General features: G+C 48.0%; 4 protein-coding genes across 6 annotated transcripts; 3 read left to right on the top strand and 1 right to left on the bottom strand.

Moving 5' to 3' along the window:
- Positions 1–2: 2 nt before the first annotated feature.
- LOC9640300 lies at positions 3–3,459 on the top strand. The gene is made up of 7 exons (XM_024676268.1): positions 3–116; positions 172–2,527; positions 2,576–2,674; positions 2,729–2,904; positions 2,954–3,074; positions 3,125–3,193; positions 3,244–3,459. Exons 1-7 carry the CDS (start codon positions 73–75, stop codon positions 3,337–3,339), a joined length of 2,961 nt encoding a protein of 986 aa, XP_024532036.1. The 5' UTR covers positions 3–72; the 3' UTR covers positions 3,340–3,459.
- On the top strand, positions 3,360–6,288 carry LOC9640014 (oligopeptide transporter 2). The gene is made up of 6 exons (XM_002971510.2): positions 3,360–4,137; positions 4,197–4,294; positions 4,345–4,914; positions 4,964–5,216; positions 5,277–5,459; positions 5,519–6,288. The coding sequence occupies exons 1-6, from the start codon at positions 3,625–3,627 to the stop codon at positions 6,131–6,133; spliced, it is 2,232 nt and encodes a 743-aa protein (XP_002971556.1). The 5' UTR covers positions 3,360–3,624; the 3' UTR covers positions 6,134–6,288.
- Positions 5,481–7,031, bottom strand: LOC112346724 (cell division cycle-associated 7-like protein). Of its 3 annotated transcripts, XM_024676271.1 has the most exons (5): positions 6,958–7,031; positions 6,796–6,915; positions 6,652–6,732; positions 6,466–6,595; positions 5,481–6,409 (listed from the first exon to the last, which is right to left on the bottom strand). In XM_024676271.1, exons 1-5 carry the CDS (start codon positions 7,011–7,013, stop codon positions 6,161–6,163), a joined length of 636 nt encoding a protein of 211 aa, XP_024532039.1. In that variant the 5' UTR covers positions 7,014–7,031; the 3' UTR covers positions 5,481–6,160. The 3 variants fall into 3 exon arrangements, with proteins under 3 accessions (XP_024532039.1, XP_024532037.1, XP_024532038.1); XM_024676269.1 differs by having other exon boundaries at positions 6,652–6,915; XM_024676270.1 differs by having other exon boundaries at positions 6,652–6,909; positions 6,958–7,025.
- Positions 7,032–7,605: 574 nt separating this feature from the next.
- LOC9640015 (probable F-box protein At2g36090) lies at positions 7,606–8,759 on the top strand. Its single transcript, XM_002971511.2, has one exon. It carries the CDS (start codon positions 7,625–7,627, stop codon positions 8,651–8,653), a length of 1,029 nt encoding a protein of 342 aa, XP_002971557.1. The 5' UTR covers positions 7,606–7,624; the 3' UTR covers positions 8,654–8,759.
- Positions 8,760–11,347: the final 2,588 nt, after the last annotated feature.

Raw genomic sequence — 11,347 nt, forward strand, 5'->3', positions numbered from 1 at the left:
CCCTAAATCCTAGAGCCCTAATGCTGGCGTCCTCCATCGGTGGCGCCTTGGCGATTCGCGGCGGCCGGGGAGATGCTCGTCTTTGGTGGATTGGCGCACGCGCCTTTGCAGCTCAGGTTGATTGTAGCAGTGATCCGTTCCCTTGTTTTTACTCATATGCTTGTTTTCTAGAGCTTTGACGGCGTCCAATCTCTGCGGGAAGCATTTGCTATCCAGGATTCCCAGTATCCAGGGTCTGCAGCGTTGCAGGCTAGGGAAGAGAGAGAGGAGTCTCTCGACGATCGTTGCGGAGGTAATTGTAGGCGGTGAAGTAGATGGTAGCTTCAAGAAGAGCAGCAAGAAAAAAGTGAATGACAAGGAGAAAAACGCGAATGGAGAAAGTCTCTCGAAAGAGGAGGAGGAGGAAGAGGCCTCGACCGCCGGACGAAGAAAACGGAATGCTGCTAAACTGGCAGGAACACCGGTTAATGCAGAGCTAGAGCTAGGCAGTGGCTTAGCAAAAGGAAGGAAGCGCGTCACGAAAAAAATCCAGGAAGCAATTGCTTTGGGTGGCGAGGAGAAAAGCGTCGCAAAAACCAACCTTTCGAAAGGGGAGGTGGAAGAGGCCTTGACATCCAGGAACCCCGGACGAAGAAAAAGGAATGCTGCTAAACCGGAAGCTGGCACGGGTACACCGGTTAATGGAGAACTAGGCAGCGGTGTAGCAAAATCAAGGAAGCGTGTCACGGAAAAAATCCAGGAAACGACTGTGCAGGACAACGCTGCAAGAAAAGATGGCGAATCCAATCTATTAGAAGCAGAAGGCTCAACGATCAGGAAGCCTACCTCCAGGATAATGAGAAGTTTGTCTCGGGCAGCTGACGATGGTACCAGTTTTAGCAAAGAAGATTCCGGGGACACTCATGGAGATGAAAAGCCTGTTGCTAGAAGAAGGAAGCCATCTAGTGAAAGCTCCGAGACAACTAGAAAGCGAGGGACGAAAAGGCACGAACTTGAAGGTGTCCAAATGGCCGAGGTGACGACGGAGGATGCCATTCTAATTTCCAGCAATGATAGTACGACGGATGATGCGATCCATATGGAGGGTTCTCGTTCGAGCTCGAGCTGCGATTCTTCCACTGCTCTACCTTTGGAGGAGGCAGCTGTGGACGCGTCTTTGACACGAAACAGCGGCCAGGAATCCAAAGGTACGGTGAAACAGGAACAAGTTTTAGTTGATGGGACCAATGGAACAGCTTTACAAGTTCCTTCCAGGTGCAGTGTTGAAGGTTCCGAGTGTCCGACCTTCGATCTTTCCCAGGCTATGGATTCAATGGCCACCGAAAGCTCCAAGCCAGAAAATCTCAGCAACGTGAAAGTAGAAACTTTTCCAGACGTGTGCTCTCAGTGGGACCAGGCGAATTCAGCTCGGCCTCTCTACTTGGAAATAGAGAAGAGGAGAGTAGAAGAGCAAGAAAGGCGTGCAAGCTCTCCGTCACCTAGAAAGAAAAAGTTCAATCTCGTGTCCGAGGTCAGGTTTACGCTGGATACTTGCTCGAAGTTTGGAGACGTCAACGGAGCTCTGTCTGCTTACAGCTCAAACAGAGAAGCTGTGAAGTTCGACCTCTACAACTACAACGTGTTGCTGTATTTGTGTTCCTCCGCAGCATTGGGAGTTTTGGCACCGGGCAAGCAAAGCAGGCAAAGGCCTGATTTTTCAGATAATCAAGCTGAGAATGGACTGGAAGCTTATGCGGAAGATGAAGTGGAAGAAGATGGTGTTGTTCTGCGCGGCAACATGGCTGGCCTGAGCGGAAGAAATGTAATGGGATTTACGAAGGAGATGATGGACGGGTTCCTGAGGAAAGGACTGGAAATCTTCGAGCAGATGCAAGCAGAGAACGTGGCACCAAATGAAGCAACTTTCACAGCTCTTGCAAGGCTTTCAGTAGCAAAACGTGACGGTGACTTGGCCTTTGAAATCGTGAAGGCGATGATAGCTGCAAAGATCCCACCCAAGCTCCGGTGTTATGGTCCTGCTTTGTACGTCTACTTCAAGCGGAACGACGCGGAAAAGGCTTTCGAAGTTTACAACCACATGCTCGTTCATGGTGTTCAACCCGAGGAGGCGGAACTGGAAGTTCTTTTGCATCTCAGCTCGAAAGCCTGTCTTGGGGATCGAGTGTATTTACTCCTCCATCACCTTCGAGAGACTGTCAGGGATGTCTCGCAGTCAACTGTCAGTGTCATCGAGAGATGGTTCAAGAGCGATTTCGCTGGTAGAGTCACAGGAAATTCTCTGCCGGGAGACTTTGACGTCAGATGCTCATCTCTTGCGAAAGGAGGGGGCTGGCATGGCTTGGGATGGCTGGGACAGGGAATATGGAACGTTGGATATACGTCGCTAACCGCAGAAGGCGTGTGCTGCCGCTGCAACGAACAAATGGTTACCATCGATATTACTCCTGAAGATACCGACGTTTTTGCGAAGTGCATTGCCTCCTTGGCGTTCAAAAGGGAGAGCAATAACAGTTTTGGTATTTTCAAGGTATGTGTGTTGCAAATATGAACTTTTTCACGACTTGTCATTTTGCAGGATTGGCTGGACAGGAATGGACCTTTCGAAACAGTCGTCGACGGAGCAAACGTGGGGTTCTACAACCAGAGATTCAACGGAGAGCTGAATTTTGCACAGGTGCTGCTAAGGTTGCGATTGGTCTTTCTTCAGTAAACTTACCATTTCTTGCAGCTGGAGACCGTAGTGGCAGATGTACAACGACGATCTGGCAAGTGGCCTCTTATCGTGCTGCACGTTGGAAGGACGATGAAAGGCTCGGGCAGATCGAGCTACGCTCAACAGTTACTGCGGCACTGGTCTAATGCAAAGGCCTTGTACATAGCACCGGCGGGATCAAACGACGACTGGTAAGGTTCTTATCGATAGCTTTCTGCTGGTTACTGTTTTGGTTCTTAGGTACTGGCTGTATGCTGCTGTCAAGTGCAAGTCGCTGCTGGTTAGCAACGATGAAATGAGAGATCATATCTTCCAGCTGCTGGGAAGAGAATTTTTTCCCACTTGGAAAGAGCGGCACCAGGTAAGAAGTTTAGATTCGAGGTCCAATCTAAAGCTTGGAAAACTTTGCAGGTTCGGTTTCACGTTACAAAGCATGGCCCAGTGTTTCACATGCCACCGCCATACTCAATTATCATCCAGGTAAGCGGGATATTTCTCTTTGGCCTACCAAGGAATTTCTTTTCGTGCAGGAAACCGAGAGGGGCTCGTGGCACATACCTGTAAGTGGTGGGGACGATATTTCATCTCCTCGGAAATGGCTTTGTGTTACAAGAGGCTCCAGATAGGCACAGGTTGAGTGTTCGATTCACTCACGTCCACTTTCGTTGTAGAAAATATCAACGTTAAGAGTCTCTCACATCAGGCTACCTTTCCAAAAAAGTCGGAAGACAAACCGGTCTTATAACACACTTTTCTCGTGGTAAGAGACAGTGAATTTGAATCTGGAGCATTGCTGGTTCTGAATCTCTCCTAGGTGTGGCCAACCGTGAGGATTTGGAGCGTGTGCTATGCTGCAACTTGGATTTATCGCCTGTTCCTGGTAAAGATCTGAAACTCCAACTATAGGAACTATGGGGGGAGGCGCAGGTAGCTCTGAATCCGAGCCCCTTGTAACTCGAGAAGTCGAGCCGGAAGGGGACGACCAGTCTCCAGTTGAGGAAGTAGCTCTTACAGTGGATACGCGGGATGACCCAACACTTCCGGTGGGAACGTTTCGGATGTGGTTCCTGGGACTTCTGTCGTGTATTCTGCTATCGTTCCTCAATCAGTTCTTCTCCTACCGAACAGAACCATTCATCATCGGCTTGATATCCGTGCAAATAGTCGCATTGCCGTTCGGGAGGTTCATGGCCAACGTTCTTCCCGAGAGAAGCTTTCGAGTTCCATTTACCAGTTCCAGCTTCAGTTTAAATCCGGGCCCTTTCAACGTCAAGGAGCACGTCTTGATCACCATATTCGCGAACGCGGGAAGTGGTTTCGGGAACGGAGGTGCCTATGCAATGGGAATTGTCAACATAACCAGAGCTTTCTACAAACGAAGCATGGGCTTTACTGCGGGACTTCTTCTCGTGATGACAACACAGGTTGGATACTTCGCTTTATACTTTTGAGACTGCTTTAAATCGAAAACTGTGTTTGCCAGGTTTTGGGATATGGTTGGGCTGGACTCATGAAGAAGCACCTAGTGGAGCCCGCTCATATGTGGTGGCCTGGAAACTTGGTTCAAGTTTCTCTCTTCAGGTAGAATCATCCCACTTAATCCTGGCAAACATTCTTTTTTTCTCTTCCAGGACTTTGCACGAAGAAGATCAGCAGCAAAAAAAGGGCTTTTCTCGGAGCCAGTTCTTTGCCATCGTCATGACGTTGAGCTTTTGCTACTACGTACTCCCAGGGTACATGTTTATGATGCTAACTTCCATGTCTTGGGTTTGCTGGATTTTTCCAAAGTCCGTGCTGGCTCAGCAACTCGGCTCGGGTTTAAAAGGTCTCGGCCTCGGCTCTTTCAGTCTAGACTGGGCGACTATCTCAGCGTACCTCGGCAGCCCGCTGGTTACACCGTGGTTCGCGATTTGCAACGTTATCTTTGGCTATCTCGTCGTCATGTACATTGTGACGCCGGCCTGCTACTGGAGCAACATATACAACGCAAAGATCTATCCTTTGTTCTCGAGCTATCTCTTTACAAAAGATGGCCAGGTTTACGACGTGACCAGCGTCGTGGACAAGAACTTTGATCTCGACTTGGAAGCTTATGCTCGCAAAGGCCCGGTTCACATGAGCACCTTCTTTGCCTTTTCATATGGGCTCGGGTTTGCCGCTGTAGCCTCTACACTGACTCATGTGGCTTGTTTCCATGGAAAGTAAGTCTCTTCTCTATGGCGTTTCGATGCTAAAGCTTTTGTTTTTCAGATACATTTGGGAGCGTAGCCGAGCTGCGCTAAATGAGAAGCCAGACATCCACACCCGACTCATGAGGAAGTACCCAGACGTTCCTCAGTGGTGGTTTCATACTCTTATGGTTATCAGCATCGCCGCCTCAATCGCCACTTGCGCATACTACAAGGCAGAGCTTCAACTTCCATGGTGGGGTGTCTTGCTCGCTTGCGTTGTGGCTTCTTCGTTCACCCTGCCAATCGGAGTCATTACTGCAACTACAAACATCGTGAGTTAACTCTCGCTTCGTGTTTCTTCTTTCAACTTCTCTTGAATTGTCAACTTACAGACCCCGGGACTCAATATCATCACAGAGTACCTCATGGGATATCTCCTTCCTGGCCAGCCCATGGCAAACGTTTGCTTCAAGACGTATGGCTACATAAGTATGACACAGGCCATCTCATTCTTGCAAGACTTCAAACTCGGCCATTACATGAAAGTTCCACACCGCTCCATGTTCCACGTCCAAGTAAGTCACATAGCCACGAGATAAAGGATGATCTGAAAACAAGTTTTGTTCACTTGCAGTTCATTGGAACAATCGTCGCTGCGATCGTCAACATGTGTTGCGCGTGGTGGCTTCTCGGCTCCATCGAGAACATCTGTGACAAGTCTCTACTGCCTCCAAACAGCCCCTGGACCTGTCCCAGCGATAGAGTTTTCTTCGACGCATCCGTCATCTGGGGGCTCATTGGGCCAAAGAGGATGTTTGGCTCCCACGGCGAGTACAAGGAGCTCCAGTGGTTTTTCCTGGGTGGAGCTCTCGGCCCCGTGCTGGTCTGGCTGGCTTCCAGGACCTTCCCAAACGTGAAGTGGATTCCTCTCATCAATCTCCCGGTGATTCTCGGTGCCACGGCTTACATGCCCCCAGCAACGTCCGTCAACTACATCTCCTGGAGCATCGTCGGCATCATCTTCAGCTACTTCATCTTCCGGTACCACAAGGGATGGTGGCAGCGGTACAACTACGTCTTCTCGGCGGCCATGGACGCTGGTGTGGCTTTCATGGGGGTGCTGCTCTACCTGTGCCTGGGGATCGAGAACCGAAGCTTGAGCTGGTGGGGAAACAACGTCGACAATTGTCCCCTGGCCGACTGTCCAACTGCGAAAGGCATTGTCATCGCAGGATGCCCGGTCTACTGAACAATTCTCACGCCATCCGCTGCTCAATCAAGAGGGATCTTCGTCTTCCACGATGATGATCTCCACCGTGCGCATCTGGCGCTTCTTCTTCCTCTTCTTCCCTTCACTGTGATGATTCTTTTTCTGTAAAGCATTGTCGACTTCTTTTCCTCTCACTTTCGGTCTCTTATTGGTGTCAACTGATCTTAAAGCCTCAGGACCATCGAGAATATGAGTACCGGAGCGTCGTGTCAGGATCAAAAAGTGAGCAACCGACTTGTAGCCAAGTTCAATTGCCTGGAGAAACAAACAAATAAAACACGGTGGCCAGTCAACAACACACGAGCACGTACCCGCCTGGCCATCAAACCAGTTGGAGCCCAGCCTTTTCTCCGTCGACATCGGCTACAGTTACATATGTCTCTACAAACGGGGCACTTCCAGTTTTCATCCCCGAGCACCTCGTTCACGTTCTCTCCGTATCTGGCTCACAAATAGAAAAGAACTAAAGAAGATGAGAAAAAGAGAAAAAGACGAACCTCTTGTAGAGACAGTCACCGCAAAACTGGTACCTTGTCTTGCAAACCTCGCAGTAACTGCGAGGCCCCTTGGTTTTTTGCCTAAGAACAATCAATGAGAAGCTAAACACAGGGGAAAAAAAAAGTTTTTCTCGTCTTTCTTGCCTGCATTGGTGACAGGTATTCGTGTTCTCATCGTCATAGATCCGGCCAATGTGCTTCCACTCCTCCTTGGCATACCCCAGCAGCTTCTCGTGATCTTGGGTGTAAATCTCGGGCCTGCGACTGAGCCGGCCGATCAATCCCGCGAGAAAGAAGCGAGCTTACCTGTAGCCGCGCCTCCGAGCTCTCTTCTTCCTATCCGCGAGCTCCGGAAGCTCCATATCGCGGGCGGCAATCCCGGCACTGTCCCAAAAGCCCTAATTGCTAAGCTAATCGCGTTAGGGCTTTTGGGAGGAAGGAGGAGCGTGAACGATCGCGCCGAAAGCACAGGTACGTCTCGATCGCTCCACTCCGATCGCGCTCGGCGCTCGCGTCCCAGGTACAAGAATAGCAGCTTTCCTTGTGATTTCTTTGTGATGGAGAAGAACTTGGAAGATGAGGAGAATGCCTCGATGGAATGGGTGGATGAATGGATGGATGGATCAATTCTCTCCTAGGAAGCGTTTAATTCGGCTGTCAGTGGCCAGCTCCAGCAAAGTCGATCGGGCCTGGAATTAAGAAAGAAAAGGAGAAAAAGAAGAGCTTTGTCGCGTGCTACGCGTCCAAAGAGTGCCACGTGGACGGCCAGGTGGCGAGCTCAGCCATACGGGTGTGAATATGTGGCCGATAGAAAGGGAATGCGATTCTTCCTTGCAACAGTGGCTGGCCGTCAAATCGTTGTAGGTGCCGGCTATTTGACTCGGAAAAGATCGCGGGGGTCGGTTGTCTAGAAGGCTTTGTTTCGTAGACGCCAGGGCAAAGGAGAGAAAGAGGAAAAGAGAGAATTTTGGCTATGGAGCAGCAGCGGCAGCTTCTCTGCGACGATGTTTTCTGCGGTGCGATGCGGTGGATGGACGGGGAAACTCTGGCAATTGCCGGGTGTGTGAGCTCCAGCTTTCACAGGGAATCCAGGAACGAGCAGCTCTGGGAGGATTTGTGTGCCGGGAAGTGGCCGTCGGTATCGTGTGCTCGGCCACTCATCCAGCAGCTCGGAGGTTTCCACAGGCTCTACTCGGAGTGCTCCAGGCTCGTCTCGCCGGATGGTTCACCGCCGCCGACCAAAGCTGCGGTTTTTAGTCCGCAGGCCTCGGATTTTGCTTCGCTCGTCGACGTCCAGTTCCAGGGGAAGACTTTGTTTTCCAGGTTCGTGGATGGGATTCCAGGCACCGGCACCGAACTGACGACCGAGTGGTTCTCGAGCTGCCCGTTTAGAGTGGACTTGATACAGGAGTCGTCGTGTCTTCCCCAGCAGGATCGTGGTGGTCGAATGGAAGAAGACACGCTGTCGAGCTCTTCATCCTCTTCCACGGAGATGGGAAAGCTCTGGAAGGAGATTTCCGAGGGGATGAAACTGAGCTGGATCCTTATCGACAAGGGGAGCAAGCAGGCAGCGAACTTGTCGAGCTGGAGGCCGGTCTTGGGTCAGAGGCACTGGCCGACCGACATGGATTTCATCCTTCGATACGGCTCGATCCTCTCGCAGTGTCTACCGAAGCCAGTCGAGTGCAGCATAATTCTCAAGTGTAGGTTGCTGCGATCGTCAGGCTCGTCGATCGAGATCAAGCTGACGGAGCTGAGCATGCAACTCAAGGACGTTGGCAGCGGCGAGCATCTGAATGGAAGGGACGGATTACCGGTGCTGTGCCAGGCTGTGAGCTTTGCCAAGTGTAGAGACGAGGAGCGCGTGTTGAGAACTCACAGGGAGCTGCTCAAGCGGCAGAACGAGCTCAAGGTCCACGAGCTCAAGCACGAATGGTGTTTGGATGTTTACGTGCTGGTGCTCGTACTCGCGGCTCTGGCGCTTCTCCTGTGGACGGTTTAAGATGTAAATTTTTTGTTCATCGTTTTTTCTTTGTGCGATATCAAAACAGGATTTTTCCGCATGAATGAATGAATGATTCGATTGTATAGAAGGTTCCAAACTTGCGTGTGTCGGTAATGGACCGGATAGGTTGCCCATGAGAAATCTATTCCGCAAGTCGGCTTTTAACGCGCGTATCCTCCAACTGGCCGACTTGTGAACCGGGTACCAGTTCGAGAAGCGCCCAAGTTGTGCGTCGCACTGCTTTAACTCAACATACACTCCATGGCACTCCATTGCAGCGCCAATGATTAACTAGCACCCAGGAAACAGAGCTAATCTTAGTCTGGCTGAGCACTGCTTACTTTACGATCTGGATATGGTGTGTATGTTCTCTAGAAGCCTAGGCAATAGAGAAGTTCCTACGAATAAAATAAATCTGACCTGTTTAGTTTGTCAAATCTTTAAGGCAATGGCTCTTTAATTGCTTTTTTTAAAACTCTTAATTTCTTTTTCATTTTCATATACATTCAAATGAAATACATTTAATAAATATTTCATCTAACTAATTGTCACATTCTGAACTTCTATTCTTCACTAGCAACCAATTATCATATGTTGCATTCCAATCCACAATAGTTTAATTTTTGGCATTAACTCATACAAACATTACACATAAAAAATCTTTAAATGAAGATTAGCATGAATTTACGATTTTACATTGTTTTAAAGTGAAAATTCATGCATGAAGCTGTTATAACCTTGCCATAATGTCATTAAGCAAAAAACATTTAGTATATTAGAGAAAATGAATGTCCCATCATTGTTTATTTGTATATTTCCTTTTTACTTTAGTTTTATTAAAGAAAAATTCTATTGAATTCATTAATCATGTTGTAGCTATTTTGAACATCATTATTGATATTACTTTAGAGCAGCCCTTATATGTATTCATCTTCCTCAATTTGTAATCTTGAGGATATACTAATTAGAGAAGTTTATATTGAGGGATAATCTAAAGTTGAGTTGAGTTTAACTCAACACAAATCAATGTAAGTTAATACAGTTTAACCATAAGTCTTACAAAGGAAATCTATATTGAAAGAATTAAGGTTGTGACGAACTTTAAAATATTGAAACATATAATTTAAATTAACTCGACATCCTGTCATGATTTGGACAACAAGTGGTACACTGGTTCGGATACACTTGAAAGGCTACCAGTGGAGCCATCAGCTGGAGCCATCAGCTGAAGAAACGTGCCAGATTCTGGGAGATGTCTAGAAAATCCAGCATACAGTTGAAGAGAAAACACTTCAACCGAACAAGAAAAGCATGCTTCCAACAATGCTTCAGGCCACAAGTCTGGTTCCATCAACGAACAAGAAGTATCTACTACAGATACATGGACCATGAGAAGCTGATCAAAAGGATCCCGCAGCCAACGGTTTGGGCAAGCAGTTGAGAGTATTTACCGGCTTTAGTTCCATCAGCAAGCATCCTCTGGGGAAGCACGGTGTACAACTACATGTATACTGTATTTCCCTTGACAACAATTTGCTATCGAAGGCAACGCTGCTACAGTCCTTTTCACTGGATTCTTTCGAAAATTTTGGAACAGACTCTCTGAAGGTTTGTTCTGTGTTTCTTTCTATTTGACTTACATTATTTTCGCAGCAGCAACCAGAGTTTGGAATTCAACTCACTCCAGATGGAGACAGCCTTCTGTTGCTGGGAACTTTTGCTGTTCGTAGACCCGAGCTTCCCAGTCAGTCAAATATAGTGTGGGTGGTTTCTCTTGCTGAACGTGATCCGAAGGCTGAACTTTTTGCGACTGCCGCAATGACATGCCTTTTGATGACAGGACGTCTTTCTTTGGTCACTGCTGGAGATGAAGATTGTATCAAAGAATGGCACATGGATCCGTCTTGGAGGTAATCGCTTTTCATGTTTGTATTTCCTTGCATTAATCACGTCTTATTCAGGCATTCTCTGTATGAAGCAGATCTCCCACCTGCAAGATATAACAGCAAGACTTTCCGGACCATTTTAAAGCTAGCCATCGTTCCTCAAGCACCTCACCTTGTTCTTGGATGTGACGCGGATGGTTGGTATTTCTATCTCCGGTCAAGAAACTCACTCTCTTCTCTTACATCTTACAGGAATATCTCCAAAAAGCAGCTACTTTCTACATGCCACATTTCGAGATATACTTTTTCAGACATTCATATCGTAGATCTTTCTTTGGTGGATGATTTCAGAGATCGAGACTACGATTGCGGTGTCTGTCTTCTGACCCAACGATGCGAAACATCAGAACCACTGGAGAATGGCCCTGCTAGAGAATAATGCCTTGTTTGTTGGCAATGATCTTGCAAACAGGTATGAAAATCTACTGGAACTTTTTTGTTCATAACATTCGATTGCAGGATATGCTCAGCAGCCGTCATGGGACGTTATGGGGTTGCTGGCACTGACGAGGGGCAAGTTTTTCTTTGGGAATTTTCCACCGGAAAAAGAGTGGTTGAAATGTTTGAACAAAGTATGAAATTCTTGTTTTTCAAGTCGTCTCTTATGCAAGCATGCAATGTAGAATCGAAAATCGTACAAGTGAAAACTACAACGTCGTCGCGTTTACTGGCAACTGTTGGAGAGGATGGGCGTGTTGTTCTGTATGTGTAGGACGTATGGCAATACAAGTTTGTAACTCGAGCT

This window comes from Selaginella moellendorffii, unplaced genomic scaffold (assembly GCF_000143415.4).
Source record: "Selaginella moellendorffii unplaced genomic scaffold, v1.0 SELMOscaffold_17, whole genome shotgun sequence".
Lineage (NCBI taxonomy): Eukaryota > Viridiplantae > Streptophyta > Lycopodiopsida > Selaginellales > Selaginellaceae > Selaginella > Selaginella moellendorffii.